We start from the raw sequence: 19577 nt of genomic DNA, 5'->3' as shown, positions 1-19577 counted from the left end.
CCGTACCTACTGCTGATATGTAGTGTATTCCTGTTGTTAAAAGTAATAAATCTCCTCTTGTTCTAATGGAGAAGCAAAGAGTGGCACTGAAATTATTAAGCAAAATTATTTTTACTGTTATGGCAATGAATGAGCTATTTGATAGTCAGATAATAAGACAAAGATTAATGTCAGTAAAATTGAGGTTGGTTCCTTTGCAGCTGAAACTTTCTTCATGTTTTCATGCTAATGCTCTTGAATTTGAAGTGACATGATTTACTGATTACCAGTTTAGCTTCTTTAAGGGCAAGTTTAAAAGTCTGATAAGAATACGTTTTAATGAGAACTTAAACCAAATCAAATATTGTCCAAACTGCTACCTCTTATTTCATCGCTATTGAGATATCAATATTTTATCTCTTATTAGTCTGATTCACATTTTCCAATTTTTTCCTAATTTTAAAATAGTTGTTTTAAAGTTACTAGATGTCTATCATTTTAAATTTTAAAAGAAGAGAAAAATGAAAACATAATGGATACTATAAATCAATGACCAAAAGTTTTGTTTTCATTGAAGCTTTATAATTTTACTGATTAGAAAATACTAAAACTTCATATTCTTTAGTTCTCAAAATATCGTTGGTTTTTCTCCCTTCTCACTTTACACAGAAAAATGTAAATTAGAAAATGAAAATGACCCATAATTTCAGTGTTCTTGTTCATAATACAAAGAAGCCATTGTGGGAAAGGAGTACAGACATTAATTTTATAAGGAAAACTGTTCTAGTTAATCTGTCTGTGCTATATTGGGTGATAGCAACAAACTCTGTAGACTAAATACCTACAAAACATATATCTCCCATTTTGCTCTTTAGTGCTTCAAGCTTCTAAATCCTATTAACAGCTGTCAAAACCTGGTAAACTATTTAGATGCTTTCACAATTTGTTTAATTGGTTAGTTAGAAAATGACATGCTAGAAAAGCCCATTCCCCCACCCTTTCTTTTAGCTTGGCTGAACATCTGTAGCATTAGGGCCTCATTATCTCTGAATTGGCATAGCAAATCAGTGGCATCATTAAAATGCCACATTAAGATGATTAAGCTTCTTTGTTATCCAGTTGACTTTTGCATGTGCTGAGGATTTCATGGTTATGACCCCCAATCCTTGTAAAACACTTAAACAACATCACCCTTTTGTGTCTTCCCTGTCTAACAGTCACTATCTGGTTTTGTCCCTTCTCACAGTATCTTTGGCAAACTTGAAGCTATTACTCCAGACTTTGTCCCGATTTAAATTGGATTCTGAGATCTCGTAGTTCAGAGTGGAAATTCAGAACCTGCTTTTTACACTGGGAAGTTCATACTAAAAACATGTTATCCGAGACACCCAAGTTGCCTGTTCTGTCTGCCATCTTTGATAGGTTCTTCTCTCCAACTGAGCATTTTATGTGCTTGTAAAACAAACTGAGGCACAGTTGGCTGAGACTGCTATTGCCCCTGAAGGATTTAGCTGTTGGATCCTTTCCAAGACCCATTGTTTTTGCAATGTCTCAGGTGAAACCAAAAATGTCTACTCTGGAGTGCAAACCTTTCATGTGATAACCATCACCCCAGGAAATGAGACCATGTGCCTCAGCCCCGGTGAGCCAAGCCTTTGTTCTTTTCAGCCTACAAAATTCTCTCTGGGGTGTGTGTGTGTGTTAGTGTGTGTCATCTTCCTAAGAGGCCTCCAGAACATAGACAAAGATGGGAGCAATTGTACCCCAGAGTAGCTCCTTTAGAAAGAAGTTCAGCTTAATCTAATTTTCTATGGGTTAGATTCAATTTAGACATCTTTTGCCCCCTCTGGGAATGTTTAGCAATTACCTTTATCAGCAATTTGTGATTTGGTATGTTCTTTTCTCCACAAGCTCAGTTATAAAAAATTTACTCAGGAAGCCTTTAACATTTTTTATTATGAAGTATATCATACATAAAAAAGGCAAATATAATTACATGTATAAAGAATAATAACAAAACAAGCATCCATGGACCCACCACCTGGCTTAAGAAATAAAATATCGCTAGTGCCTATGAAGATTCTTGATAGTCTTTTAAGTGGCAATTTAAGCCATGTGTCTAAGAAACCTAATATATATAATAAGAGACTGGAATTTACAAAACTGAAATGGGAGATTATTCACATTACAAAAGGTCTGTTCACTGTACAGAAGACTTCAGGATGCTGTGGGGGCCTCTCCTCAAGTATATTCAAGTATTTCTTGCCAGATCTTTAAGACTTTCTGCCTTTATTAACAGTTCAGGTGTTGCCAGTCACTGACAACTGAAAAATCGAGGAAAAATGAAGATAAACATCTCTGAATGTATAATGTAAATCTGTGGAACAATATTATTGGTTTTACATGTAATGTTTATGAAGACAGAAACAGGAGAATTTTTTGCTAGTTTAAGGTATCTAGGAAGACTTCATGGAAGAAATGGCATTTAAACAGCATCTGGAAGTTTGAATAGAATGTTGATGTGGGGAAGGGCATTTTAGGTAAAGGAAAGACTGGAGAAGAGGTTTGGAAAACTGCAGTTAGTGAGATGGCTGCTGTGCTTCTCAAACTTTAATGTGTATAAGAATCCTTGAGGATTTGTTGAAATGCAAAATCTGATCCAGTAAGTCTAGGGTGAGGCCTGAGAGTCTGCATTCCTAACAAGCTCCCGGGGGATGCTGGAACTGCTGATTCAAGGACCTCACTTTGAGTAGCAAGGTTCTAGTCTAGAGAGAAGGATGATTCAAGGAGTCTAGTGAGAAATGAGATGATCAGGTCGGCTTGGGGCAGGTTCCAGACAGGTCCTTGAATGTCTCACTAAGGAGTTTGGACTTTATTCTGTAAACAAAATGAAATCCTTGAAAGTTTCTGAACAAGAGTTTTAGTACTACAGGATGATTAATCTGGCAATAGGATATAATCTAAAAGAGAGGTCACATATACCGTGGACCAGTTAGGAAGTTAATGTAGTGGTATATTCATGTATTAAGTATTTATTGTGTATGTACTTTATGCAGAGCACTGTGTCAGATTCTAGAGCAGCGGTTCTCATGCATAAGATTTGCCTAGAAAACATATATATATTTTAACATCTTTATTGGAGTATAATTGCTTTACAATGGTGTGTTAGTTTCTGCTTTATAACAAAGTGAATCAGCTATACATATACATATATCCCCATATCTCCTCCCTCTAGCTTCTCCCTCCCACCCTCCCTATCCCACCCCTCTAGGTGGTCACAAAGCACCAAGCTGATCTCCCTGTGCTATGCGGCTGCTTCCCACTAGCTATCTGTTTTACATTTGGTAGTATATATAAGTCCGTGCCACTCTCTCACTTCGTCTCAGCTTACCCTTCCCCCTCCCCGTGTCCTCAAGTCCATTCTCTATGTCTGCGTCTTTATTCCTGTCCTGCCCCTAGGTTCTTCAGAACCTTTTTTTTTTTTTTTTTTTTGTAGATTCCATATACATGTGTTAGCATACGGTATTTGTTTTTCTCTTTATCTTTCTGACTTACTTCACTCTGTATGACAGACTCTAGGTCCATCCACCTCACTACAAATAACTCAATTTCGTTTCTTTTCATGGCTGAGTAATATTCCATTGTATATATGTGCCACATCTTTATCCATTCATCTGTCGATGGACACTTAGGTTTCTTCCATGTCCTGGCTATTGTAAATAGAGCTGCAATGAACGTTGTGGTACATGACTCTTTTTGAATTATGGTTTTCTCAGGGTATATGCCCAGTAGTGGGATTGCTGGGTCATATGGTAGTTCTATTTTTAGTTTTTTAAGGAACCTCCATACTGTTCTCCATAGTGGCTGTATCAATTTACATTCCCACCAACAGTGCAAGAGGGTTCCCTTTTCTCCACACCCTCTCCAGCATTTATTGTTTGTAGATTTTTTGATGATGGCCATTCTGACTGGTGTGAGGTGATACCTTATTGTAGTTTTGATTTGCATTTCTCTAATGATTAGTGATGTTGAGCATCCTTTCATGTGTTTGTTGGCAATCTGTATATCTTCTTTGGAGAAATGTCTATTTAAGTCTTCTGCCCATTTTTTAATTGTTTGTTTTTTTGATATTGAGCTGCATGAGCTGCTTGTAAATTTTGGAGATTAATCCTTTGTCAGTTGCTTCATTTGCAAATATTTTCTCCCATTCTAAGGGTTGTCTTTTTGACTTCTTTATGGTTTCCTTTGCTGTGCAAAAGCTTCTAAGTTTCATTAGGTCCCGTTTGTTCGTTTTTGTTTTTATTTCCATTTCTCTAGGAGGTGGATCAAAAAGGATCTTGCTGTGATTTATGTCATAGAGTGTTCTGCCTATGTTTTCCTCTAAGAGTTTTATAGTGTCTGGCCTTACATTTAGGTCTTTAATCCATTTTGAGTAGAAAACATTTTTAATGCATGTTTCCAGCCCCCACACCCCCAATTTTGGGACCCCCAAAATTTCTATTTTAAAACCCCACAACCTCTCGTCTTACAGATACAGGTGAAGCAGTGTCATAGGGGAAACTGAGTTAAAAACAAAACAAAAAACAAACCTGTGTAGCTTCTGACCTCAGATAGCTTACATGTCCATATGGGAGATGAGGTGAGTTTACAAGTAACACAGAGAACAAAGGAACAGATTATTTTGCAGCCGGGGGGATCAGGGAAGGCATAGTAGGGGGAAATGGCATATTAGTTTTGCCTTAAAAGATGTGTAGGATTTGGACCTGTGGTAATGTTGGGGAAAGACGTTTTGGGCAATGGAAATAATAAAAGGAAGGATACTCAAAAGTTGTTTAGTTTGGTTAAAGATATCTGAGTATTCAGAATCAACATTACAAAAATTGTTGGGGCCAGATATTGAAAGGTCTTTTAAATTCTTTGTTTCTGAGTTTGGATTTTATTTTGTTGGCAGCAGAGAATATTGGAGAATTTGGACAAGGTCATGATATGACCAGAGCTACAGTTTACAAGAACCATCTGGTGGCAGAGTATAGCACGAGCTGGAAAGGAAAGAGAAAGGATTCAGGGAGAACAATGTAGAGGCTACCACAATGGGAGAGCAATCAGGGTCTGAGATTTGGGATAATGAGTGTGTAAAATAGTGGGGAGGAGAAGCAGATTGGAGAGAGGGTACAAAAATAAAACCAATGGGTGATTAAACCTGGGGTGCAAACAAGAGGAAGGAAAGATGACTGTAAAGATTCTAACCTGAATAACTATGAAGATACCTAGGAGGCCTTTGGGAACAGAGGACTGAAGAAGGGGAGAGAGATTACACCTGGAGATACATATTTGGTGATTAATCATGTAAAATGCCAGTTGAAGCCTTAAGAGTGGATGAAATTGCCATAGGGGAGGGGGTGTAGAAGAAAGAAAAAGGGGGTTAAGGACAGTATTTGGGAGGCAGAGCAGGGGGAAGAGCTAGAAAGAAGCAATCAGAAAGGTGAGGAAAGAAGGTACAGTTTCATTGAAGAAGTAGGAATACAGAAGAACAAGCAGTGGAGGTCAACAGTATCAAGGGCTACAGAGATGTTGGGGAGAATGGCACACAAAAGGCCATTAGATTTAAGAATCAGGAGTTTATTGATGATCTTCAAGGGAGCAGATTCAGTGAATTATGGAGGCAGAAGCCAGATTACAGGGAATTTTATATCAGTTTTGAGATCGTAGAGACAGTAAGCACAGATTACTTTTGTATGAAATCTATCTAGAAAGGAATGTTGAGAGAGGATGAGTTTAGGTATGATGGGATGAGAGGCTAAACTAAATTGCAAAGGGAATAGAAAAGAGGAGTTGGCATCTAGAGAACCTGAGGACATAGAATCTATAGGACTTGGAGACTGACTTGATGTGGAGATTGGACAGAAAAGGATTCCAGTTTCAAGACCTGGAGAATGGAAGAAGGAAGATGCCATGTGTGACTATAAAGACATCATAAGTTAGCAGCAATTTTGGGTTCAAAGATGACAAGTTTGATTGTAGATATGTTTATTAATGTTTTCAAGGGATACTAAGTCGAATGCCCCCACCTTTCCTCTGCTCCAATAAATTTTCCTCCCAAGGAAGGGAATGAATCTCTTAGTCCTTAGAGCAGACAAGTGTCGTTTCTGGTAGTTTTGGTGGACTATATTTGGAGACTGGGTGCTCAGCCCAATAATCTCTCAGGAATCCCTTTTGTATCTTAGATACTAATGTATTCTAATATTCAGCTCTGTTTATTTTCACATGGTAAACCATAATGAATTGTTGATCCCCAGTAACCATGCAGAGAGGACATCCAGGTCTTTTATCTAAAACTGGTAGGACTCCAAGGGCAAACCAATAACTATACCAGGAGCTCTTTTGGTCCACTTAGTCCAAGGGGACTTCCTTAATGCCCTGTCCATGCGTCTGTATGCGTTCCCTTAGAGCCCTGGGCCTCAAATACTGTCTTCCTTGTTCTATGGCTAAGTCCTAAATGACAAAAGCCAAGAATTTGTTTTGAGCCAGGTCGGGGTAGCATTGAGTTCTAGGTCAAGCCCATTAAAGCCAAAATCCTGAGAGAAGGAGCAACCCTCTCATGCCTTGTGTTTTCAGAAAGACCCGAAACATTGATCTTACTAGTTTTTAATTGTCACTGACCACAGAATGGCCTGAGTCTGTTCATATTAACATTTACAACGAAAATGAAAAGGATCCTTCTCTGCTGGCCCTTTCTATATGCTGTTTTTGGTTCTCAGTAGCTGAAGTTTTCCGTTGAGTTTCTTTTAAACGCCTACATGCAAACTAAAGAGCATTCAAGCTTTGGTGGGATATCACCCGCAGCTGGAGTGATGGAGGAAGGGAGGAGGGTACAAGCCTCAGGTGCATCCTTCTCTTCAAAAAAAAAAAAAAATTTAAAAAGCAAAAACCACTTAAGAAAACAAATTCCATCTGAAAGCAGGCAAGATGCGTCCAGAGAAAGAAGGGAATGAATCTCTCTCCCTTCCCTTCTCATCCATTTCCCGTAGAAAACGGATATCAATTCATGTATAATCCAGATGCATAGGATGGGCAAATTTGAAACACGTTGGATGTTTCCTGCAGCCCTACATTTCTTCTAATCACAGAGTGAAAGATTGTGAACCATGAACCGTGGTGAGAAGCAGTGGAACAGTGTTGCAGCAATGGCTCCTCTGTTGGTGGTTAGGCCCTGTCTTGCTCTATTAAGCAAACACAGTTAATATAGATGAAAGGTAACCTTGATAGAAGTGAAAATTGAAACTTGAGTGGAAGGTAGCAAGCCAGGCACAGCTGCAGTTATACTTCCTCCTGTGTGGCAACAGGAGCTGCACTTACTGGTGTTGTTTGGAAGGGATGTCGTTTTTTAAAATATCTTTTCTTCAGCGTGTTTTGGTTTTTAAAGTCTACGCCATTGATGAGGGAGTGTGGAATATGATTGTAAGGAGCAAATTAGACTTTATGTGTCTGAGTGTGAGGGCAAATCCAAGTTCAGTGTTCTAATCACAGTTAATCTGCTATTAACTGGCTGTGTAACTTTGGACTACTCACCAAAAACGTCTCTGATCCTGGATTTCCTTACTTGAAAGACAAGGGTTGGATTACATGATCTCTAAATTCCCTTCCAGCCCTGAAATTCCATTGATTTGTGATTCCTCATGGAGCATTACAATTTCCAGTTTCTAAGAATGAATTTTTTTTTAAAGTAAGCATTTATGCAGCATTTTATATATATGAAAAAATCCCTTGTAAATATTTATTGTTATTATATCAGGCAAATATTTAGGTTTTCTTAGTATCAGTACATAAATTTACCTTCTTCATTTCTTATGTTCTTCAGCTTAAGAGTGTTGCAACTCTTTTTGAGATAGAACCTGATCAGCCAACTCACTTTGGCCAGCCCCACCTCTCCTATCCAGTCCTACAATTCTAGGACCTTGAGTTTAGCCCTCCCTAACTTGGGTATAGGTGCCCTTCCCCTTGCTTAGGCTGAGCTTCATTTACCTGTGTCAATGAAAATGAGTCCTTAGAAGGTTATGTTAAAGGATTACTTCTCCTTTTATCTTTCTCAACACTATTTCACTAGTACTGCCAGCTTCCTCTACATTCAGTGTTCTCTCTTTATCGGTTCCAAGAGAGATAGAGAGATAAGACTCATTTTAGCAGTTCGTATACATGGAAGGGGAAGAGGCAAAGCATGGCTTAAAATCAGAGAAAAACATGTTAACTATTCAACTCTCAGTCTTAGTAGCATAAATTGGATGCAATTGAAGAATTAAAACAGCATTTTCTTCTTGAAACCAAGGAGAACATCACCTTGCCTTGTAACTGCAGCCACCAAAAAAGTACTAAATCTGAGAACCTTTCTTCTCCCCCGGTACTGGAGAAGAATTGCTCAAAATGTCTTTTTCATAGTCGCTTTGAACAGTCATAGCTAAAATCTATTATCTCTAATTTTCTGGATGGCCTAAAACGCTGTCATCTCTTTGTGTGCATGCGCGTGCGTGTGCGCATGTGCTTGCACGTGCACGTGTCTGTGTTTTCCCCTGACTATGGTTCTGAATTCAAATAATGAGTGATCATCCTAATGGTATTTTCTTGTTTTGTGGATGTACAATATTGTTAGCTTCATTTGGTATTTAATTGTCAGTTGTGGGTCTCTGCTCTTTGAGCTGCTTTGATAGCTCCAAAAACAATCATTGTTCATTTCTTGCATTTTCCTCCCTGCAGATGATTCAATGAAAGTGAAAGATGAATACAGTGAAGGGGATGAGAATGTTTTAAAGCCAGAACCCTTGGGAAATGCAGAAGAGCCTGAAATTCCTTACAGCTATTCAAGAGAATATAATGAATATGAAAACATTAAGCTGGAGAGACACGTTGTCTCGTATGATAGTAGCAGGCCAACCAGTGGCAAGATGAACTGCGATGTGTGTGGATTATCCTGCATTAGCTTCAACGTCTTAATGGTTCATAAGCGGAGCCATACTGGTAAATAGTCTCCTTTATCCATTGTTCTGAAAACTGTCCTAATTCAACCACGTGAGAAAAGAAGTGGTGGAATTTAGGACTTAGTTTTTATTACTTTCATTGATTTTTCCTGTAATTCTGATGTATCTCTCCCTCTCTGTATTTCCATCTACCCAGTGACTTTTATTCCTGCTTCATGGTGCATTTGGCAAACATAGTGCAAATGCTATGAATAAAAGAAGACTGTAGAGAGCACAGTGTTCTAGGTCAGCCACATATTTTTCTTCAGTTAGTAAGTGGGAGTTAAATTGTGTGCTATGCTTTTTAAGCGTCTTTCATATATTTTTGCATAACTTTTAAAAAAGCAGATCTCCTTATTGTATTGGGTTCAAATTTGGTAGATGAAAGGACATAGCTTTTATTAACAATTTAAAAAAATTTATTTTCAGACAACAAAAAGGTAGTCAATAGAAATGCATACAAACATAACACTCCCACTGAGCCCAATAGATTTCATCTGACATGGGATATGACGACTTTAAAAAGCATTTCTTGAATTAAAGAAAAAAAACATTTCTGGCTCTCTATACTTTATTAGGACTTCAGTCTGTGACTCTTTTTACAGATTGAGATTACATTCAAAAGGAATGCTAAGTAATGTAAAAACTTAAATCTAGAAAGCACTTCTAAAGCTATCTTATTTTTTTGCTCTGATCCAAGACAAGATACCTCAGGTAGCCTTGCTAGGTGAGTGCTTTTTCTCTTCTGGAGGGAAGATTCCATAAGTAAGTCTTAGGCTTGCCTTGAAATACAGCTCCCATCTGATCCCAATATGAACAGAAACTATCTAAAAGATGAGCTTTTAAAAAAAAAAAAAAAAAGATGAGCTTTTGCCGTAGGCATCTAATCTGTGCATATGTTTCGCCACTTGCTGGGTGATCAGAAATCTCTTTTTTGTCCTTTTTAAAGGTGAACGCCCATTCCAGTGTAATCAGTGTGGGGCATCTTTTACTCAGAAAGGTAACCTCCTCCGCCACATTAAACTGCACACAGGGGAAAAACCTTTTAAGTGTCACCTCTGCAACTACGCATGCCAGAGAAGAGATGCACTCACAGGTCATCTTAGGACACATTCTGGTAAGTGAGAGCAATGAGCATTCCATATCTAGTAAATGTGTGTTCCTTAGTGCCCATTGCGGAAACTAGAAAGAGTTGAGTATGGAGGTTTTAATCTGTCACTCCGGTTCTGAAGGGTTACAACAGCAGAGACCTCTAGGGCTAATTACACTTCCATTAAGGCATTAATTGCTCTCCGTCTGGCTCAATGGGGTTGATCATCTCCGTACCATCTTTGCACCCCTAGAGAACATCACAGTCAGACAGGAAAAGCCTGCCCTATAAAAATGCTTTTTTAATTTTTGCAAAAAAAATTATAGCCATCAGTATTTTTATGGTAAACTTTATTAAAAGATTATTTTCCTAAAAATATACACACATACTTTTCATTCAAAAGTCTGGATAAAGCAAATGATGTACTGTTTGTAAATTATGTAAAACTGTAAACTGGGTATGACTCATTGTTGGGGGTTAGTTTTGGCTAGTCTGGGCTAAATTGGGGAGTTTGGGCCATTCTGGTCTAAATTTCTTTTTTTTTGCCTTGAGATATAATTGACCATATAACATAGTATTAGTTTTAGGTATATATGAGCTAAATCTCTTAAACCCAACTTTCTTCTTCATCAGCCTATTTATTTTTAATCTCTAAAAGATGAGCAGCAGTAAGAATTCATAAAAAGCTATGTTCTGTCTTGATGTTTTCGCTCCTTATTTTAACCACGGAAGATACATTTTTTTCAACATTTAGAAGTTCCCTCCTAGAAAAATAAAACTGAGTTTATTTTCAAATTTGGGACCTCATGTTCTTGATGTTATCTGACAAAATTTTAATTGAAGAAAAAAAAAGCTTTGTTTTTATGTCAATCCACATTCTGCTTTGACTAAAACCCAGCCCCAAACCCACAACTAGTCACAATTCAGAGACTAAGGATTAAACAAATCAGCCCCAACGAAACCCACCATGAGAGATCATAAATGGCAAAAGAAGGGTTTCTTTTACAGCTCATTGTTCAAAGTAATGAATTACGACTGAGTTTGGTCCAAAAAATTAGAGTAGTTCTTTTCTGTTGCTTTTTCCAAGTAAGATCCAACAATAATAGTCATTTTTAAGACAGATTCTAGAGGACCCCAATTTATGCAGAAACTTAACATTCTTAGCCCTAACAGAGCTGCATTTATTTTAACTTGGGATTCCATAAGGATCTTTTAGTGCTTTAAGTCCCAAAGGCTCTGTTTTAAACTGAGCAGGAGGATTAGAAAATTAAAAAATCTCAGTCCCTAAAACTGAAAAATTCATGGGGTACATTTTATCGACAAGCCAGAAAGGCTAGCCCCGTACACAGAATTGAAGTTATTACTTACATAATTTAAAAAATAACTCATTTGGAGTAGTTAGGAGGTTAAAGGTGGCCTGAATTGTATGGATGAACTTTTGAGGAAACTTTTGCTTTATCTTAGAAGTTAAGATGAAGTCATTTTTGCAATTCCTTCTTATTTCTATTATTCAAAACTATCCTCAGGGGCTTCCCTGGTGGCACAGTGGTTGAGAATCCGCCTGCCAATGCAGGGAACACGGGTTCGAGCCCTGGTCCAGGAAGATCCCACATGCCGCGGAGCAACTAAGCCCATGCGCCACAACTACTGAGCCTGTGCTCTAGAGCCCGTGAGCCACAACTGCTGAGCCCACGTGCTGCAACTGCTGAAGCCCGCGTGCATAGAGCCTGTGCTCCGCAACAAGAGAAGCCACCACAATGAGAAGCCCGCGCACCACAACAAAGAGTAGCCCCCGCTCACCGCAATTAGAGAAAGCCCGTGCACAGCAATGAAGACGCAACACAGCCATAAATAAATAAATAAATAAATTTAAAAAAAGAAAACAAAAACTATCCTCAGTTGGTTAGGTCAGTTTTTATTGATTGAGCCCAGACTTTGCTATAGCCACTGAGCAAGGACAAGCTACATTTATCAAAATATGTCAATGCTCTGAAAAGACTGAATGGCTAACTCCCACAAACTGCAGCATTCTTTACTTACAGCCAGCTGGATGTCACAGAATATGAGATCCCTTCCTACTTCATTCTTAAACCACACTGACCTCCTTGAAAAATAAAAAGTTCCTATTTTTATTTTTTTCCTGAAGAAACAAGATTGGATCGGGAGCCAAAACACTATGCTCCATGATAGTCATTAAATCCAAATCCTTTCATTTGTGAAAGGACCCTATCCTCTCAAAGAATACTCTAACATGATAGTCAATTGTAGGCCATAACCTTATTTCAGTTTACTAAATTTAAAAGTAGTTGTAAGTGCACAAGTATCCAAATACTCTGGCTTCTCTCAGCAGTCTCATTCCTAGTGGACAGCTTTCACAGGGCCCCAATACACCATTTGTTCTATAACCCCTGAGGGTCACTGAGTACCCCTTGTGCTCTCCTTATAGTTGAGAAACCCTATAAATGTGAGTTTTGCGGAAGGAGTTACAAGCAGAGAAGTTCCCTTGAGGAGCACAAGGAGCGCTGCCGTACATTTCTTCAGAGCACTGACCTGGCTGAGACTGGTGAGTTCATGCAACACCTGTTCTGCACATATTTAGTGAGCATCTGCTGTTCTAGGTGGTAGGATACAATAGTAGACAAAAATACAAAAAAATCCTGCCCTCCTGGAGTTCATATTTTCATAGGGAAAGACAGACTAGAAACAAAGAGAATAAGTACCTTACACAGTAGAAGGTAGTAATTGCTATTGAGAAAAATAAAGCAGGTACTGGGGGCTGATGGTAAATCAGGAAAAACATCAAGGAGCTGACATTTTAACAGACTTAAAAGCATGAGGAGAGAGCCCTGCAGATAACTTGGAAATAGCAAGTGCAAAGGCCCTGGGGCTTGAATTTGAAGAAGTATAGTTAGCCCTTTGTGGCTGGAACAGAGTGAGTAATGGGACACAAGGCCAGAGAGGAAATAGGAAACCAGATCTTATCAGGCCTTGTAGGCCATTGTAACGACTTGGCTTTTTCTCTGAGTGAAATTAAAAATCTTCAGAAGATTTTGAACAGAGAGGTGACATGATTGGACTTCTCATTTGAAAAAAAAATCACTCTACTTGCTACTGAGAATAGGTTGTATTTGGGACAAGATTAGAAATTGGGGAGTCCAGTTAGAAGGCCATTGCAATAATTCAAGCAAGAGAAAATTGTGTCTTGGTAATGGTAGAGGTGGTACAAAGTGTTTTAACTCTATACAGTATAGTTTAAAGATAGAACCAACAGGATTTCTTAACAGATTGATGTGAGATGTGATGAAGAATGCAGTTGCCATTAACTGAAATGGTAAAGATTGAGGGTAGAGGCAGTGTGAGGGGTGGCTAGGGCAGAGTCCATTAAAACCAAAAGGATTTTCTTTGCACAAGGCCCTCAAATCATGTACTTGTCAACTCATATGATTTATTGTGATGCTTGTATTTGGTTCTGGGAATTTCATATTTTATTCAGTGTTTTGAATTACGTGCCTAGTGACAATTGGTTGAAACACTGGATGTCTTTCCATGTATCAGTTGTGGTTTTATTTCCTTTCATTCTTGAGTTGAAATAACCTGAAACTTTTTTGTGTCACATCTCTGCAGTTGTCCTTTGACCCATATAGTTGACCATCAGCCTGGTTCTGCAGCTTGGGTTGCCTGATATTTTTATTTGTTTACTTGAACCAGTTGCTTATTTAGAGTAGGTATAAATCCTCGTGGGATTTGGTGTTTGACAGCAGTAGTTGCAATTGAATAGTTTGAACTTTCTAAAACAGAAAGATTACCAAAAAGTGACAGAAATAATATGAAACTCAGGAAAAATGGAGTGCAAATCATGAGTAGTTTAACTGTACCCGTTTTGAGTGAGAGGAAACTTTTGTTTTAGATAAAGCCTATTTTATGGCGTTAGGAGCTGGCCAACTGAATTCTGTTGGTTTGCACTGCTTCTGCTTTTTATCCTGATGGCATCTTTAGTTTTATCAAGGAGTTGGATTTCCTCCTTATTTCTAAAAAGAAATGTTTACTCTTAAAAAAAAAAACGGCACCTAAAACTTGGGTTTTGACGTCGTAAAGCAACATGCTTAAGGTTAGTCAGGCAATACCTGGGCATCTTTACTTGACGTTCCATGTTTCAGACAATAGACAAAGCTCTTACTGTGAGAAATTCTCAAGTTATGAAAATCTATTATATTCCAAATAGAATCATTGATATTTAAAGCAAGAAGGGTTAAAGAGAGCATCTAATCCCACCTGTTCATTTTATTTTATTTTATTTTTTGACATCTTTATTGGAGTATAATTGCTTTACTATGTTGTGTTAATTTCTGCTGTATAACAAAGTGAATCAGCTATATGTATACATATATCCCCATATCCCCTCTGTCTTGTGCCTCCCTCCCAACCTCCCTATCACCTGTTCATTTTAGAGGTGAGGATATTGAGACTCATCAAAAATTCAGTGACTTACTTAAAAATCACTAGAACTTCTGTTGTTTTCATGATTAGCTATTTTTTTTATTTTCAAAGACATATTGGGACATAATTCACATACCATTTAACTCACCCTTTTAAAGCGTACAATTCAGTAGGTTTTAACATATTCACAAAGTTATGCAACCATCACCACTCTAATTTCATAACATTTTTGTCACTCCCAAAATAAGCCCTGTACCTATTAGCAGTCACTCCTGTTCCCCCTCTCTCCAGCCCCCGGCAACCATTAATCTACTTTCTGTCTCTGTGGATTTGCCTATTCTGAACATGTCATGTGAATAGAATCATATAATGTGTAGCCTTTTATGTCTGCCTTCTTTCACTCAGCATAATGTTTTCAGGGTTCCTCCACATGGTAGTACTTTATTCCTTTTTATGGCTGAATAATATTCCATTATATGGATTCACTGCATTTTATCTATCCATTTATCAGTTAACGGACATTTGGGTTTTCTCCCACTTTTGGAAAAATGGCCTAATTAGCTATATATATTTTAAAGGTTATGTATTATCTAGTTAGCAAAAGTAGAGTAACACACATACTAATAGGCACATACGTATGCATATATGTCTTGATTGTCCTGGAAGTAGGGGAAAAAATTGAGTAAAATATCCTCTATGAACAGGAAGTTCAAAATTACTGATTTTGAAGTAAGGTTACCACCTTACTTCCCATCCCCATGACCTTTTTTAGGAATTTCATATTAGAAAAGTATCAAAAGAAATGTCTTCACTGTCTTCAGTGGTATAAGGTGATTCAGGAAATAATGAAATACAGAGGCTGAGTTAATTTGCGTTCCATAGGCTGGTTTGATGGATCCATGCAACACACTTTAAGTCTCAGCAAAAAAATAAAGGGTTAACTAAGTCAGCAACTTTGGATTTTTTTAAAAAACAAATATGTTGTTATGGTGGTTTCAGGTGAGAAAATGTATAAAGTCACAGCTTAATCAAATATAATAAATACTGCATGTCCTGTCTATCTTTGATATTTCAAATAATTCTCATGATTTTTAGTGAAATCCAAAATATAAAGAATGTTTACTCAAACACAAGCCAGTCCTTTAATTATTGCCACAGCTCCCTACGTGGTTTCCATTTCTGTTTCCTTCTTAAAATTGGGAGTCCCAGTCTGGACATAGTGTTCCATTTTGAGCCTGACCAATATAATGTCACCAGTGGTACCTCCCTAGCTTTTATTTTATTTATTTATTTTTAAATTTATTAATTTTATTTATTTGTTTTTGGCTGCGTTGGGTCTTCGTTGCTGTGCCCGGGCTTTCTCTAGTTGCAACGAGTGGGGACCACTCCTTGTTGCGGTGCGTGGGCTTCTCATTGCGGTGGCTTCTCCTGTTGCAGAGCACGGGCTCTAGGTGTGCAGCCTTCAGTAGTTGTGGCATGTGGGCTTAGTAGTTGTGGCTCACGGGCTCTAGAGCACAGGCTCAGTAGTTGTGGCGCATGGGCTTAGTTGCTCCACGGCATGTGGGATCTTCCTGGACCAGGGCTCGAACCCGTGTCCCCTGCATTGGCGGGTGGATTCTTAACCACTGCGCCACCAGGGAAGCCCCATCCCTAGCTTTTAAAGTGATGATGCTGCACTGTGGATGTGGCACTTATGCATCAAGGGCTTATTGTAAATTGAAGTGCAGCCTAGAGTGAGAGCCAAGCCTTGGGACAAACCTGCCCCAGTCAGGAAGCAGGCCTTTACGGAAGCAGAACAAATGAAAAGGCCTTGGACTGGAGACCGATCTGCAAAAGAAGGTCGTGTTGGGCAACAGGACTTCTGGCCTTGCTAATCATTTTCTTTTGTTCAGATAGCATGCGTTGGATTCTCATGTGCCAGGCTGTGTGTCAGAGCTGTTTATAAAGATGAGTGAAGGTTAAGCCCCTACCCTTAAAGTATTCACGGTCCAGCAAGGGACCGGGTACTTGATCTGTTAATATAAAGGTCTAATAGAGATACATGTGATAGTGTCACTTCAGTCCAAGTTTCTATACCAGACATCATCAAGATACTCTAATTCTGTCTTAATGGAGTATACATGAAAAGAAGAATGAATATAGACAATCACAGATTTCATTTTCTCATTAGCTTGATCCTTATTCCAGAAAGGGACTAACAGCTGGTATAGAGATTCATTTAGCCTCATTTCACACAAATTATGAATACTTGGAGTGGGACATATTTTTGTATGACAATGAGTTCTAGTAATAACAAGATTTTTAAACTAATTGAATAATTATATTTATTTATGAATCTAGGAGTCAAAACCTTTTATCTTCATTCTCACTGTTGCGGTTGAGATAATACAAGCATGAGAGTTTCAGAATAAATTTATATTTTTACCAAATAGCAGTCCAAAGAAAAGGCTTAAAATGTTTTAAACGTCTCTTTTCCCAACAGATTATTAGAAAATCAATACTAACTCAACAAGTAGTATTCATTCTACTTGCTCAAAAAGGCAACAGTTTTATGTAACTTTTTTGTTAGAACCTGCCTTGCTCTTTGATAGCAGTCTCTTGTTAGACAATTCTTATTGCATAATAACACCCCTTTGTTCCACTCTCCATCAGTTACTGACTGACCACACCATAGAAGAGACAGGAAGAAATGCCTCTTATTTGAGATCCATTTAACACTTCAAGATCTAATGAAGGATTTTGAACAAAAACAAAAACACAACGAATTATACAGTTAAATCTGCAATCACTTTGAAATAGAAATGGCATCATGCAAACAGTTAACTAAAACCCAGACAAACTATTAACATTTTTGCAGAGATTAAAGGTAGTAATCTATTCTGTAATTTTGACTTCGTATGAGTTTTATTATTTATTTTTTCAACATGTCATTAAAATCATTTTGCTAATGAAAATGGGTATATCCACTATATACCAGTAGGCAAGTAACATGAAGGGGAATTGACCCCGAATTATAGTCCTCCTCCCACTATGCTCACTCATGAACCAAGTGTGCAAATTGTCCCTTGCCACCGTCCCATATTCCCCACACCCACCCCTTGCAACACTAAACTGCCAAACACCACCCAGGAACGGATTTCCTATTTCGTCATTTAAACCCATTATCTTGTTCCCTTACTATCTTGCCAAACTTGTTTCCCTCCACTTACATTCTGAGATGTGATGTGGCAAGATAACAAGTCTAGACTATTTGTATAAATAGACATTTGGGTCTTAAAGTTGAAGCAGAGGACCAAACGCCAAGTCCTCTTTTTTCTTTTCCCCCTTTCAGTGTCCTGCCTAAACTCCTTGTAATCCCAAAGAGATTGGCTTGACTCCAAAGCATTTCTTTGTGTTTTAAAGGGTGTTCGTTTAGTACAGCAGCTGTCCAACGACTGCAAGGCACAAGACTGAGAGTTTGGGAAAGAAAATGAGAGTATACCATAGTCAGTTGAAACTTTAGCCTTTGCCTAACTTGCCAATTGGAAAACACAGTTAACTCAGTAAAGATGAACTTAATCTCTAGAGTGTGTTCACATGTACAATGAGGATTGGGATCTTGGAGCTGATATTTTGAGTGAATGACCCTGTAGGTGGGTGTGGGTAGATGGCAGCCCTCTAGATTAGTAGTTTCAGAGGATTCCTTTCAATCCACCCAGAGTTGTGGAATATGGGAAAGTCTCCACCCTTGCCTCAAATTATCAGTCTCTCCGTAAACACTCCAGAATTTTATCTTTTTAAATGTCAGGCATTTGGTCACTGATTTCCAGAGTAAGATTTACCTAGAAATGACTGTCATGACAAGCTTGGTGAGTAACCAGGGATAAAAGATGATGTTATCTCTGAAGGTTGCCATTTAGTGACATGCCCCCATTATGTTATTTAGGTCAGTGTATCCCCGCTTTAGCCTCCTTCCAAATATAGAGTATATAGAGTATGTGTCCTCAGAAAGATGGTTGTGATAATTGATGGTGACTTTGGTAAAATGTAGGGAGATGCTGAGAGCCAAATGGAAAAACTAAACTGGCAGCATAACGCTTGCGGTAAGTACTGGGAGTGACAGACAGATCTCTGGGTAATGATGGGGCCGTTAGAGGAGTAACTAAAAGACTAAATAAGAGTAGTGGTAAAATGGGGATAAAGTTAAAAATTCCCAAAGTACTGTTTTTCCTTCTTGTTTTACTATAAATCTTTTTTGATAATAAATACATGGGGCGGGCATGGGGGTGGGGGAGGACCTTACCTGGCTTTAATCCTCTGAGAGTTGCTGGAACCAGAATGAATTTTCCTAGTCAAAGCACAAACTTAGCTGCCTCTCTGATGCTTCTAAGAAAAAGCCTCCTAACAGCCTCAGGAACTTATTTCAAATCCCAGACCTTTGTCTTTCATCTCTCTGCTCTTGGGGCTCTGGGTAGTGCCACATCTGGTGGTGGTTTGTGTGAAAGGAAATAATATGTATAATAGTTTCCTGTTTGGTCATTTAAACCTATCCCTGTGCTGGACAGAATTTAACCCACTTCACTCAACAGCAGTGTTCTGTCACTAAAGTGCCCGTTATTTACAACGATCGGTCAGCTAAAGTCACAGTGCTTTACCACTAGCCCCAAAGCTGCCCAGTTCCCTTATTCGGACCCTTATTGTTTTCATTTACACAAATAGTGTTGTTATAGCTTAAACTGGAGGCTGGGATTTATTTCTTTAGAGCATAGAATTACTTTTGATAAGAAACTCACAAAGTCTAGTAAATATGGTCATTGGCATCATTCTCTTCTCTTATTCATTTTTGGAGCCATTATTCTTGAATTTTTAAAACCCTGAGCTTTATAATTTATTGTGTAATGACTGGCAAGGAGTTTTTAAAAAAACAGAACCAAAACCATGCCAGTAATAAAATGAAAAATATTTAATACTTTGAATTCTCTCTTTCTGATTTGGCTTTGGTCTCTCACCCTGGCCATACTTGACAGTCTTGCCCTTGAGGTCTTTCTTTCTATCTATCTATCTATCTATCTATCTATCTATCT

The 19577-nt window shown here is 38.2% G+C and overlaps 1 protein-coding gene across 1 annotated transcript in view; it reads left to right on the top strand.

The window, feature by feature from the left end:
* Positions 1-19577, top strand: part of IKZF3 (IKAROS family zinc finger 3) — an 89389-nt gene that overhangs the window by 51053 nt on the left and 18759 nt on the right. Inside the window, exons 4-6 of the mRNA XM_082442404.1 lie at positions 8728-8988; positions 9937-10104; positions 12524-12640. Coding sequence (XP_082298530.1) covers positions 8728-8988; positions 9937-10104; positions 12524-12640 — 546 coding nt within the window. The remainder of the gene's footprint in view (positions 1-8727; positions 8989-9936; positions 10105-12523; positions 12641-19577) is intronic.

The sequence above is a fragment of the Balaenoptera physalus genome, assembly GCF_965194825.1.
Source record: "Balaenoptera physalus genome assembly, chromosome: 20".
Taxonomy (NCBI): Eukaryota; Metazoa; Chordata; class Mammalia; order Artiodactyla; family Balaenopteridae; genus Balaenoptera; species Balaenoptera physalus.
Note: the sequence above shows the minus strand (reverse complement) of the source record. Positions and strands in the feature narration are given on the sequence as shown.